The 14,345-nt window shown below is 42.6% G+C and overlaps 1 protein-coding gene across 1 annotated transcript in view; it reads left to right on the top strand.

Annotated features, from left to right (window-relative positions):
* Nucleotides 1-12,173, top strand: part of GRID1 (glutamate ionotropic receptor delta type subunit 1) — a 1,411,601-nt gene extending 1,399,428 nt beyond the window's left edge. The window contains exon 16 of the mRNA XM_007941430.2: nucleotides 11,745-12,173. Coding sequence (XP_007939621.1) covers nucleotides 11,745-12,173 — 429 coding nt within the window. The remainder of the gene's footprint in view (nucleotides 1-11,744) is intronic.
* Nucleotides 12,174-14,345: the final 2,172 nt, after the last annotated feature.

Here is a 14,345-nt window from a genome sequence, read left to right as displayed (position 1 = left end):
CTTTTCCTTCCTTCCATTTGCTTAGGGAGATTGTTAATATTCTCTGTGGTTACCTTGGAGACAATTCTTATCTCTCTATTTTTGGAATAGTCTGTTCTATGAGGACATTGTCCTGTTTTCCTCTACATTTGGAAGTTTTGTACCTAGAACTTATATTCCCTCTATTTGGTTAGTTGTTGTTGTGTGCAGATTGACTTCTTTGTTTTTCAATATACAGTCTTTTATGGTCTTATTTTGAGCATCTATTTCTGATTTGGTTTTATTGTTGATGTCCTGATTTTGTTGTCCTCTGTTGTGGGTTCTCTATTGGAAGGACTTTCTTAAGCATTTCTTGTAGGGTTAGTCTGTTTTTCACATAATCTCTTAATTTCTGTTTGTCTGTGAATGTCTTGATTTCACCCTCATATTTGATGGACAGTTTGGCTGGATATAGGATTCTTGGTCAGAAGTTCTTTTCCTTCAGTGTTTTATATATGCTCTCCCATTGCCTTCTTCCCTGCATGGTTTCTGCTGGGTAATCAGAACTCAGCCTGTTTGATTATTATAATAATTGATATTTATTTTATATAATAAGTAGTATTTCTTTTGTTCCATGGAGCTCACAAGGTTCTTTCTTTGTCTTTGATTCTGGAGCATTTGATTATGAGATGCCTCAGTGTTTTTCTTTTGGAATGTATCCTGTATGGGATTCTTTGAGGTTCTTGGAAAAGTAACTTTTCTTCCTTCATGATGTGGGGAAAATTTCCTGTTAGTAAGACTTTTACCGTTTTCTAAGTGTTTTTATTCTTTTTGTGCCTCTTCTTGTTTTGGAATTCCAGTGAGGTGTATATTGTTTCTTTTCATGTTGTACCATATAACTTGTAGATTCTCTTCATTTCTCTTAAATATTTGTTCTCATTTTTTCTTTGTAGATGCTGGTGTTAAGGGGTTTATCTTCTAGTTGGGAAATGTATTCTTCAGCCAGTTCTAGCCTATGCTTTTCTGTGTCTTCTGTGTTGTGTAATTCTGTAATTTTGGTATTCATCTTCTGGATTCCTAACTGCTATTTTTGTATAAGTGCCGATTGTGTGTTAATTGTGTTATTTTGCTCTTGAATGGTTTTCCTGAGCTCTTCCAGGGTATTTCCTATGTTCTCCTTGCTTCTTTCTGTTTGGAGTTTCCTTAATTCTTGTGGAGTTCTATAAAAATACTTTCTAAATTCCTTTTTGGATAATTCTATTGCCTCTTCTTCCTCCATGTTTAATGAGACTTTTGTTTGGTATTTTATTTCTATTGCTTTATCATGATTTTTTGTTTGTTTGTTTTGATTTGAAGTTGCTTATTTTTTCCTAGACATTTTGAAGTTGTCTTTAACTGTTAGTTATGTATTGATTTGTTTTGTCTTGATTTTATGATTTAATATTTTTATGATTTTAATATTTTTGCAAAGGTAGAGCTGGTGTATTTTATCATTTTTTGGTTATTAATTTGGGAGTGCTGGGTTGCTCTGCAGTTTTCTTTGTGATGATGGAATCACTGTGTGGAATGTGAATGCAGGTCTCTGTTCATCATGAAAGGGGGTTTGGATTTGAGCCGGCAGGTGTTGTGGTGGCTTAATGTGTGTGTTTTTTTTTTTTTTTTTTTTGGATGAGCCATGGGAGAGATGGGAAAAAGAGGAAGAAAAGAGAGGGGGGGGGGAACAAAACTCCAAGGTACCAGTAGCTGTTTCCAGGGCTTTGGTATGCTACTAATGGTGATGTTGTACTGTTACTCACAGGCTCAGAGCTCAAGCTCAGCAAAGACCACAATGATCAGGGGACTGCCACTTTCTGCCAGGTTTAAACAGCCATAAAACCCCTGAACTTCAGGCCCCTCTGTGCCAAAATCTGTCCTGGAATAGCTGCACTTACCTGAACTGTGAGTTCATTGTCAGGCCCATTCTCTTGTGGCGTGCTTGCCTTTCTGCTCCAGTCAGTGGCACCCGGAGCCAGAGAGGTCTCTGCTCCCTCCCAGTGGTCCCAAGTTTACTGATAAAAACAGGTGCTGAAGGTAGATCCATGAAGTGGCCACAGGTCCTCCAATGAGTTCTCTCCACTGCTACAGGGAGCTCTCTGATGCCCCATCTCACTGGCCAGTTGGAGCTCTGCAGGTCAGATTCACCTGTTTTTATTCTTTCCACCTGATTACACTGCCTCTTCCTCCTTTCTAATCCTATTTCCCTGAGTTTGATGTTCTCTGACTTAATGAGCTGTTCAGAGCACCAATATCCCCACTTCAAACTGCTGCACCTAGTTTTTTAGGCACTAAGATACTAGAGGGACTAACATATGGGCTACAGGTAAGACACCACCTTCCCATCTCCTTTCACACTTTCTTTTAATTCAAGAGAGTCACTGCATGGCTCAGACCATTTGAAATGTTCTGAGGCAGCTCTCTTTCTTTCTGTTCTGTGTTCTGTGCATTCCATGTAAGGGAATGCAATGTCTGTGTCTCCTATACCCTTTGGGGCTCTACAAAGTTCCCTGGACTACAGGAGGGAAGAAATGAAGTAAATTAGAGGAAAATCCACTTAGAGGATGAGTAATGATCTTGTCCAGAGCTTCTTGGATTCCTGGAAACTTTCTAGGGAGAAAATCACTCTGTGAAACAGTGAGTTATTCTCACAGGCAGTTATAAGGAAGGACCACAAACCAACTTTCCCCTGGTGAGTACCCAACCCATTCAGCCCAACCCACCAAGACCACAACCAGGGCATCTCCCACTGCTCTTACCACTCATGTCCATACACACAACAGCATTACTGGGCAGTCAAGGTGGTCACCCTCAGAAAGATCAGGGAGGAGAGAAAACAGATCTATATAGCACCCATTGTACAGTTTTTGCCTTCCCAAAAGCCTGCAGCCTGATTTTTTCTTTGTAAATAACTTCAGAGTTGGGGGAGGTGATGTTGAAGATGGGAGAGCATCATACTGTCATGAAACTAAGTCCAGGGTAGCAGAGGCATGAAGGTCACTGGGGCACAGGCTCAAATTGGCTATCCAAGATATCTTCTCCATACCAGTGCAGAAGAATATCCTTCTTTTAATTTAGAGGTCCATGTCCCCTTCCAGTCATGTCCTTTTACCTCCCACAGGCCCAGACTTGAAAGCCCAGAGTCAATTGTCATGATAGGAGGGAAGGAAAGGTTAAGGGAAGAGGAAGATGACAGAGAGAGAAAGAGAGAGAGAGAGAGAGAGAGAGAGAGAGAGAGAGAGACAGAGATAGTTATTTTAAGGAATTGATTCATGAGATTCTGAGTGCTGGCAAGTCCAAAATCTGTAGGCTAGAAACCCAGGCAGTCTTGTGTCCAAAATATATAGGGCAAGTGGTTGGCTGGAATCTGCAGGAGAATGTTTATTTTCAATCTTGAGGTAGAATCCTTCACCCTCAAGAAACCTCAACATTTGCTCTTAAGGACTTCAACTGATTGGATGAGGCCTACCACATTATGGAGGGTAATTTACTTTATTTAGACTCAGTAGATTGTAAATATTAATCACATCTACAAAATAACTGCAGAGCAACAACTAAACTCGTGTTAGACCCCAAAAATGGTTACCATGGAGAAGCCAAGTGAACATATAAAATTAATTATCACAGACTGATTGTTGGATAAGAAAGCAAAGATAGAAAGACCAAGCAATGGCCTAGCAGTGAGGAGTAGATCTATGTTTCCAGCAGACCTTCCTTTGTGCCCTCAGCTTTAGCCCAGGATCTCAAGTGTGGTAGAATAAGTATATTGGTCCAACCTAGAAAATGGGGGCCTCCTTGCCCCACCCCACCTGCTACCAACTACTTCATGCCAGGGATGAGGACTGATAAGAGGCAGATGAAAAGCTGGATTTTAGACTCATTAGGCTGTTCATCTGAAAGTACCCAGCCTGCTTTTCCTCTAGCCCTTTGGGTGTAGTTGAAGAGGGTGATGTGGTGAATGAGGAAACATTCAATGTTTTCCTATGGATTTCTGATTTTCACTGAAATTTCTTCCTTCCTCCCTCCCTTCCTTTTCCCCTTCTTCTCCTATTCTTTTAATAGACATGCTTATACAGACACAGCCCCTGTCCTCAAGGAGCTTAACATGGACAGATGTGGCACAAAGCCCAGGCAGGCTCTGTGCTGCTGATCAGACAGCTGAGTGGTTGGTAGGTACCCAGCAAGTGCAGAGGACATCCCAGTTCATCCAGGGCACAGTGGAGCCATAGGAATGAGAGCACTCCTTAGTGAAGACCCCTTTGGGCTGAAGTAAGAACTGGTGCTGAAGGATTGATGCAATTCACACAGACGTAGAGAAGATTGGAATTGCATTTCTGGCAGGGCAAACAGCACAGATGTCAAAGAAACCATGGCACTTTCCAAAGCTCCAGGGACTGGAATGTGAACATCAGGAAGAAGATGTGAGTTGAAGAGGCTGGAGGAGGCAGACCAAGCTCAGGAAGACTGTAAATAAAAGCCCAAGAGATTTTGACTCATCTTGTTGGGATAGGAACAAGGAGAGAGGTTGAAACAACAGCATTTTACAAATAGATTTTTAAAAATCTTTGAGGAATAATGATGGTGATTAATCCAGAAGTGCTTTGTGTTCTGGTTGCCCATGTTGTATGGAGCAGCATTTGCAATTAAGAAAGTGTGTCTGATTAATCTTGGGATGTTTCCTTTTGGAACCTTGGCCGTATTTCTTATCTATTAGGAACCTGTCTTTGGGTGGAACCCCAGTTATATTTAATGGCTAGTGCTGGAAATCTTCAGAGTGTGGATGCTCATACTTCCTACTTAAGGAAGTGTAGTAATGTGTGTTCTTAATATTCATGTAGATTTGAGCTCGTATTTTTTCTAAGGAATCAGGCTATTATGTAGTTAACCAATGCAGGTGAGTGCACTGAGCTCCAGGGATGCAATAAAAAGCCACCCACTAGATTTATGGTGGTAGTAGAGCCATTGCTCTGGGAATAAAATATTCATGAAATAAAGATGAGGACTGCACAAATGGGGAAGGACATGAGGAATAAGAGATGAATCATCTGTCACTGGGATGGGAACTTGGAATTCGGATTACTTCCTGCCTTGCTTGCTTTCTCAGGCCCCACCTCCATTGCATACAGAAACTGAACAGAGGCCAGGCTTCTAGACAGTGGGGGTGCAGAGTGGTATGCAGGCCATCTTTTCTGGCCAGCAGATTGGCTTCTGTCTGCATGCTCTGACAACACAGATTTTTTCCTCCATGGGAGCTTCCAATCCAAGGAAAATCCCTTTTGGTCCACACCCTTCCCTGCCTCTGCTCTTCTGAGGCCTTCTTCAACTCCATGCAGATATTTTCTCTTCTTCATTTTTCCTTTCTTTCTTCATACCAATCTCATGGTGTTACTCTGAGTGGGATTCAGTGGGAGAAAGTGTGCAAAGTGCTTAAGGGAGTACTTGTCCCATAGTTCATGCTTGGTGAATGGTAGCCAAGAAGTAACTCATTACCAAGGACTAGGTAATAGGCAGTTAAGAGTTGTGGATGGGAGGGAAATAAACTCTCAAGGCCACTTCCTGACAGACTGCATTCTCTCTTCTTAACTCTTCCTAACTAGACTCAGAGAAAACATCATTATTCTGGCAGAATTGTTTCTCAGAAATGGCAGGGGAAGAGCTGGGATAGAACAATGTGGCTGTGTCTAAAGCTGTCCTATATGCACCAGCTGTCTCCCAGAGACAGGCTTTTCTGAAGGTCCTGAACACTGGGCTTCTAGGAAAGGAGTTTCTACCAAGTATTCTCCATGGGGTTTGGGAAATGAAGGATGTTCACTCAGAGTTCTTACTTTGACCAAGCTCCCAGATATTGTCTAGTAACATAAATTCCATGAACTAATTTCTCTCTTCTGTGGAGAACAGCCTGGTCTGACAGTTACACAGTTGAGATCACATGCCTTAGCATTAGTAGTAATGTGTGTGCTTCAGCCCTTAGACCAGGGCTTTCTGATCTGAGGGAACCAAACATTTATCATAAACCAGTGTGCATCTCAAAATCAGCTCAGACAGAACTTTCTGCCTCATCCCCTGAGCAGGAACCTCATGCAAGTGTGATTTACATTTCTAATGGTTATTTACTCACCTGCCTCTACTTTAAGCTAGCCAGGGTTTCCTCCCTTCTACATTCTCATCACTTTGCCTAACTCTGGAATGATGGACCTCTCATTAATGGTGATGGATATGACTGAAGTATTGAGCACCTTCCAGTTCCAGGGCCCAAGATAGTGCTTACTCAAAACATCAGTTCATCTGGTACCAGGTGCTCAAAATGTTTATGAATGAATGAACTAGTATGGGTGCATATAAAGAAAATATTATTAATGTTAAATTGTTGTGTGCTCATTATAGCTGGATCAATGGCTTTCATTCTGGCTACACATCAGAGGTGATTCTACGTTCTGGAGCTTTTTAGAAATACAGCTGTTTGATCCCTCTTCCCCATAGTATTGAATTAGTTATATCTGGACAACTGTTAACTTGTAAAATCTCTGCATGAGCTTGTGATATCCTGCCAGGGATGAAATCACTGGTCTATACAGTCCTTCCAAAGTGAAACAGGGAATGTGCCATGTGGCAGAGTAGTAGAGAGTATGGATTTGGAACTTATAGGTGTGAATTCTGACTTTGGTACCCTACTTACTGTGCATAATGTGAGCTCAAGCAAGTCTATTCACCTCTAGAATAGACTCTCTTGGTCTACTCCTTTGTACTTCTGCTTTTACCACCAGTGCTATTTGGGGGTCTTTAGATTCTGCCTCACATTGACAGCCCTACAAAGACTGTGATTGAAAAGATCAAAACTCTTTTTCTTAGTATCCTGGAAAAGTGCCCATTGATTTATCCAACCATTATTCTCAGATCCTCCACCTAGGTCAGAGAAGTCTCTGGACCAAAACCTAAGATCACATTGACTGCATTTCTCCCAGCTGTTGGGTCTCATTTGCCACCTGGTTGGTCTCATTGGTCACAGGAGAATGCCACCTACAACTGTCATAGTCAATTGGGAAGTCCCTTGTCCCCAGTTTTGTTCCAGCTCAACTTGAAGTAGGAGCCATTGGAATCCAAACAAAATCAGACCTAATGAGTCCCACATGTCCCAGATTGTTACATAGAAGATAGTTTAGTTAATCACCATTTTCCAGTACACTGTATTATTTCCACATTGGTGAACAGAGGCTTAATTACAGAACTTTATCTCTCTGGCAGACAATGCCTCTGAGAGGTTCCCCAGTAAATTCTACTGGTGTATCTGTCATCATATTTAATATGGGGCAAGAAATGCAGAGTTGGAATTCAGCCTAATTCATGGTTAACACAATCAGTGAGTTTTATGTCATAGTCAGAGGTGTTTGACTAGGTCATTTACCGACAGTATATTAATAAAGGCAGGAGCAAATTTCCAAGTTTCTTTCCACAGCTGTCATTATCTAGCTTAACATTGAAACCTTCAAATAATGAAGAAGTAAACTGATATAGTTCACATAAAAAAGCCAATTATTTAAATTTGCACAGCACAAGAGAATGCACCATTTTGTCTAAAATGTAGATAATTATTCAAATCACTCCTCCCTCTTTCCTTGAGTGGTCTGATGACTCTCGTCTCTTCTTGGCCAGCCAGAGAAACAGTGAGTGACACCAGACATGGCTTTGCATGTAATAAACCAATAGTCCACAGTGATACCAAAAGACAGTGTTTCTAGAGTTTCTAGATGGGATGATCTTCTCTCCCATCCTCTGCACCTCAATGCTTGTCCTGAGGGACAGTGCAGGGCAGGCAGCTCAGGGCTCATGCCATGAGATTCAGACACAGGCTGCATTTGGTTTTCAGAGCACTTGCTTTAGTTCTACTCATTTACTTGACCGCTTATACAATATAGGGAGATTCTGATGTTATTCTCTTCTGCCAAGATGTGACTTGGGGTGTTAGCTATCTGCAAGAGTGAAATTTTAATAGAATGAAATCTAGTTGGTGTGGGAAAGATGCTTTTCTTGAAAGCCAGTTGAAGCAGGAAGCTCTCCATGGAAAATTTGTTAAATTAGTGTGAACATTTCTCCATGTCCTGAAGTGAGAAAGATAACTTGGGAGTGGATTCCCACTCTAGTCATCAGTAAAACTGCTTCATTCATTCTTAGTTTCAAGAAAGGGGAAAAAAATGAAGAAACTATCCATTCCTGCTTGTTTCTTCAGAAATACTGACCTTAAGGCAATTCCTCCATCTCTACACCCATGTACTGGACTAGTCTTTATCTCAGCTGCTTTGATGTTACTTGGTGAAATCCTTACAGTTCTGTGTATTCTGGTAGATGAATACCTGTACCATGGTGTTGTTAGGTGACATCGTGTCAGCCCCTAATTCATGGTGACCCCCTGCACGATGGAACAAAATGTTGTCTAGCCTTGTGCCATTCCCATGATTGATTATGGATTGGACCATTGTTTTCATTGCCTGATTTTTGGAAGTAGACCACCAGGCCTTTTTTTCTAGTTCTTATTCGGGAAGCTCTGTAAAATATGTTTAGCTTCACAGCAACATGCAAGTCTCCATTGAGGGATTAGCATTGTGTATGCTTGAGGTACATTGGCCAGGAATCAAACCTGGGTCTCCCTCATGGAATGCAAAATCTCTAATACTGAACCACAACTGCCCCTTTCCTGTGCCCCACCACTTTTTAAAGGCCTCTCAGAACATGTTTGCTTATGAACTGCATCAGTGAAAGCAGTCATCTTAGAAACCCCTTGCTCACAATTTTCTTCAGAGTAATTTTTTTTAGTTGGACTTTGCCTGAAACTCTCCTTATGTTTTCTTGGCATTATGTAGAGAAGGTTCTTTTAGCTTTGCTCCCACTCCCAACTTCTTGCCTTCCTGTGGCTTCTTAGCCAGTAAGTCCTCCACTTTCCTTCTCCAGATCCTGGCAAAACTAGAGGCACTTCCTGAGCAATTATCCTTGACCAGTGCTCCATGAACTCTGAGGAAAAGGACCAGCCCCTTCCCTTCTAACTATCAGAATTCAGAGTGAAGGCAGTTGTAGCCAAGATACTCATCTCTTAACTCAAATTAGTTCACTCTTAAACATTCGCTTTGTTGTCAAATCCATTGCCATCAAGTCTATTCCAAATCCCTATGGGATTTCCAAGGTTGTAAATCTTTACAGAAATAGAGTGCCACATCTTGCTCCCACAGAGCAGCTAGTGGGTTCAATCTGCTGACCTTTTGGTTAGCAGCTAAGTGCTGAAACATTTATGCCACCAGAGCTCCTCTTTCATTGCCAAAGCATTCCTAAAATTCCTGAAGGGAGAGTAGAAAGGAGGAAAAAAACAATATTATGCAAGTGACAGGTGTCTCAACAATTCCAACCACTTGGTTACCAGTTTTCCTTTCGTGAAAATAAAATGCAGCTTTGCCTGCAAGGGTATCCAGCCTGCCTGGCTTCGCTAAGCTTTGCTGGATGCTCCACAATTTTAATGGGAAAGGAGGATACAGATGTAGAAGGGAAAGCTATGTTATGAAACACAAAATGTATCTAAAATTCTCTTTCAGTCTGTTCCAGCTTCCAGGCTCTCTGGTACCATTCTTGGGCCCTTCATGAATTTTGAAATGAAAGTGGCCTAGGGACAGAGATATTTACCAAAATTGACTGTGACATATTCAGATGAAGCAGTTTGTATCAACAGCATATCCAGAGCTCATAGCATCCATGATAAATCTGGAGATACAGATTTGATGAACAAGGGTCAAGTCTTGTCCAGGGGCCTGGGAGAGAGGGGTTAGGAGAATGGTCTTGCAGTAGAAATTTTGGTGAAGAACTACCACTATAATGAGGAAGCATCAGCCATTTTCTGACTCTTTTCCTCTTTGTTCAGGATTCAGATTCATTTCTATTGGCCTTGTTTGGATGACTCTCCCACCTCTTGGCTACATGTGCCTCTCTCATTCTTTGATTTCCTTCTGGCCTGGAATGAGTTCTTCATTATTTTATATGATTTGTCATTTTCTTGTTTTAGAGAAGTTTCTAGAAAAGACAGCAGGTTTCTCAGCAAAGCCATGTTTTGTGTGCCAGCCATGAAGTCACTAAAGGTGTAGAAGGCATTGTTCCTGCTCTCTCTGTGCTGAGGGTGTTGGAAGCAAAGAGTGAATTGAGGAGGAGTGATGCAGCATTGAGGCTTTGAGGGGGTTAACCCTATGTCTGGTGCACTCAGGTGAGGGGGTGCTCGTGCCAGTCATGCAAAGGAGCCACATACATCATTGGTGAAACTGTCACCCTGCAGCCCTTAGATTGCATGGTGTTTTTTTTTTTTTGTTGTTGTTGTTGTTTGTTTGTTTGTTTTAATTTTAAAAGCACTCTCAGGGCTATTAAATTTCTTGTATTTCTAGCAACCCCACAAGGTGGGCAAGAAACAGGCTGCAGTCTTATACAGTGCACATCAACATTCAACCACCTGTGGGTGTGTCTCAGAGCTGATCTTGATGCAGTATTTTCCCTTGGAGCTTGACATAGGAAGGGTAGGCAGTGAACATCAACATCAAAGAACAAGTGTGGGCACTCTGCTGGGCACCTGACTCTGTGTAGCACTGCATGAGTGGGTATTGAGGAAGTAGACTCCATTTCCCTTTCAAGCAGTGTGACCTCCTTAATGTATTCTGACCTAGTAGGCAAATCACCAAGCATGGAAAGGAATGATATTTGTTCTGTTTTATTTTCTTTTTTAAGCATATCCATTAATAGACAAAGAAAAAAAAATGCCAGCTATGCCATTCACCATGTGGAAAAAGTATCAGGTGTGATGATGCTCAATTTAGGCTGCCTAAATGAAATCAGCTGACTCCGAACACCATTTTCTCATTGTCCCCATTCCCATCCCCATCCCCATCTAGAAACCCAGGCTCCATTCATCTTCCAGAAAGGAACATGGTCCCCTGCCTGCTGCCCCCAAGCATCTCTGGAGATATTGAATAGAGAGAGAATGGGACTTAGGTGCAGGCAGAACTTAACCACCTGCTCCAGGTTCCAGTACTGTCTCTGATACTTCCCCATGCTGTAATTCTGGGGCTGTCATCTAACTTTTCTGATACTGAGCTTCCTTTTATGTAACATGAGGTGAATCATACTAAGTGTTTTGAAAGTTGTTAAATTCAAGTAGCAAAACAGCCAAAATCAGTTGTCATCCATTCAACTCTGACTCATGGTGACCTCATGTGTCAGAGTAGAACTGTGCTCCATAGGATTTTCAATGGATGAATTTTTAGAAGTAGATCACCAGGCATTTCTTCTGAGGCATATTTAGATGGACTTGAACCTTCAACTGTTTTTTAGCAGCTGAGCTTGTTAATCATTTGCACCACCCAGGGACTCCAATATCAAGTTACATCAGGACCATTACCTTTTATTCCCAAGGACTCCTTTCTACACTGTCTCTGCTGTCCAACGTTTCTTCTACAAAGGGCTGTCTCTGAGTGTGCAAGATTCTAAGCAGATTAGAGAAGGAAGGCACAAGTCCTGCTGCAGGGTCTTTGCTAAATAGGATTAGTGTCCTATGCCACCAGCTCCCCAGATAACTGAGGGTTGGCTATACAGTTGAGGGGTAGGAGAGTTATATGGAGTTACCCCACTGTCCACCAAGGTGAATAGCCCCTTGCCTCTAGGCCTCCCAGGGTGTATAGGAAACCACCTATGCTCATGTTAGAGCTTTACCAGGCCTTCCTGTGCTTTCCTTCCAGGACAAAGAAGTGAATCTAGAGCAGGTTCACCGGCGCATGAACAGCCTAATGGATGAAGACATTGCTCACAAGCAGATTTCTCCAGCATCAATTGAGCTCTCAGCATTAGAGATGGGAGGCCTGGCTCCTGGCCAGGCCTTGGAACCTACGCGGGAGTACCAGAACACCCAGCTCTCGGTCAGCACGTTCCTGCCAGAGCAGAGCAGCCACAGCACCAGCCGGACACTCTCGGCAGGGCCTGGCAGCAACCTACCACTGCCGCTGAGCAGCTCGGCCACCATGCCCGCCATGCAGTGCAAACATCGGTCTCCCAATGGGGGGCTATTCCGCCAGAGCCCCGTGAAGACCCCCATCCCCATGTCCTTCCAGCCCGTGCCAGGAGGCGTCCTTCCAGAGGCCTTGGACACCTCCCACGGCACTTCCATCTGATCACGCAGCCTGCCCTCTTGCCCACCCACCCATCCACCTGACCAGCAGAGCTTTTTAATACAGAAACAACACCACGGACCACACACACACATGCACACACATAGAAAGACTCTAACATTTTTCTTGTACATATGTGTAAATAATGACAGAATGGAGTGGGATAAAAGTGTATTTTGAATATTCCCAATTTTCGAAGTCAGTAAAAAAAAAAAAAAAAACCACAAAAACTGTATGAATGACTTTGTAAATTTTGTTCTATATGAATAAAAAGGCAAACTACTTGTGATCATTCTGAAGTGCCAAAGAAGCCCCCTGTTCCTGGGCCTTTCTGAGGTCAGGAAAGGCGACAAAGTCAAGAACCCCTTCCTGCTTGGGGAGAGGGAAGGAAAGGAGCTAGTCCCTCTAGGAGAGTCCCAGAAATGGTTTACTGCTGTGTCACGTGGCTGTACTATGTTGGCCCTTGTATCTTTTCTTTTTCAGTACTTTTGAGCCCCAAGTTAACATTGGCTAGGCCCACTGAATCATCTTCCAGTAGGATGATCAACTTGCTTATTTCCTTCCTCATTTCCAGAAAATTAGGAGGTTCATAGGATACTGGACAGGCCTGAGCAGCTTGTGACAAGCTGTTCACTCTACTGAGGGGTCACAGGGTGCTGTGGTATGCCTTTTCCCCATGGTCATGGGAGAAGCCACCCACACAGAGGCAGCAATCCCTAAAGACTCTGTTGGGAACTTGCTCTAGTTTCTTCTTTTAGCCTTGTTTTGACTTTATTTACCTAATTAAAAAATCAACAAGAGATAAATTATGGGAGAAGGAGGGCAGGCCCCATTGCTGCATCAGAGAGACTGAGTGAATATGGATTTGGTCCTGGTGAATAGGTTCATGGGGATAGGGAGATGCAAGGTGTGATCAGGTGAACAAGATGAACTTGTGGTACCTGAGGCCAGGTAGCAGGAAAATCTCTCCTGAGATTTGGCACTCATGGTCCCGGGTAAAAGAGGAAAATATAGTCATTGACAAGAAAGAAAGAAGCACTAGGGTTTCAGATAAAAGAATAATGTTGAGAGGAGGAGAAGGATGCCCAGGTGAGTGAGACTGTGCTCTAGGTGATGAGGGTGCCAGGGAACACACAAAAATGATCTTATTTGTCCAGCTAGGAAGGAACCTTGATCCTTAAGTGTGAAGAAACAGTATAACTTTGTGTGATGTGGAGACAAGAAATTCACACCTTTAGGAAAGTTGCTTGTAGCCTAAGTGAGTCTGAAACCCAGCAAGAAGCCTTCCAAAAAGTGCCAGAACCCAGTGATAGTCTTCTATGTTTTAGTACCTTTCTTATCTCAGAATCCTTCAAGCACTATGCAGCCCACAAATGTGCCCTCCAAGCAGAGAGCATCTTCTCTGAGATTCCAGGCCTATATCTGAACTAGTCGACTTGCTTGAAACCCTCTTTCTTAGGGCTAGGACAATTGCACTGTCCCATCCTCCTCTATTGCCTATTTGGAGACAATTAATGGAGCAGAATCACTCAAGTTATCTGAACTGTATCACTTCAGCTCTTTCCTATATGAAGATAAAAGTATGTCTGCTCTTCTAATCTGTTGGGGTGGAGAACACAGCCCATACCTAACTCCAAGACCCTTCCCTAGAAGTAATTATGGAGCTGAAAGTTTGCATCTGTGTTCATGGAGAAGCAAAATGTCTTATTGATTACCTCTCCTATTGCCATGTAGAGTTACTTGAGAGATGTATTTATAAGGGTGATAACTAGCCCAGGATTGATTTCTTTCCTAAAGTCCTTAGTGACGTGATGGAGCAATAAGAAATAGCTGCATCATATAGTCAGCTTAAAGCACCATGGGGAAGAGGAGTGTGCTTATAATTATGTTATTTGTCTCTGAGTGTGGAGAATGGCCTGATATTAATGCTACCCAGGGGACCCATTTACAATTCTCCAATGAAAGCTTAGAGCAGAGAATGCTGGGAGGCCTGGGTATGCAGTGCTATCCGAGGAGGAGTGGGTTTTGTTGGTCTCCATCAGCAATTTGAGGGTCCTCCCCTGAATAGTCCATTTTTTCACACACACACACACACAACACACACACAACACACATACACACACATATAAAACTATTTTTTTTTTAAATGAAATTCTAGTCTCACTGCCTTATCTT

This window comes from Orycteropus afer, unplaced genomic scaffold (assembly GCF_000298275.1).
Source record: "Orycteropus afer afer isolate SDZICR_OR568_19922 unplaced genomic scaffold, OryAfe1.0 scaffold00080, whole genome shotgun sequence".
Taxonomy (NCBI): domain Eukaryota; kingdom Metazoa; phylum Chordata; class Mammalia; order Tubulidentata; family Orycteropodidae; genus Orycteropus; species Orycteropus afer.
Note: the sequence above shows the minus strand (reverse complement) of the source record. Positions and strands in the feature narration are given on the sequence as shown.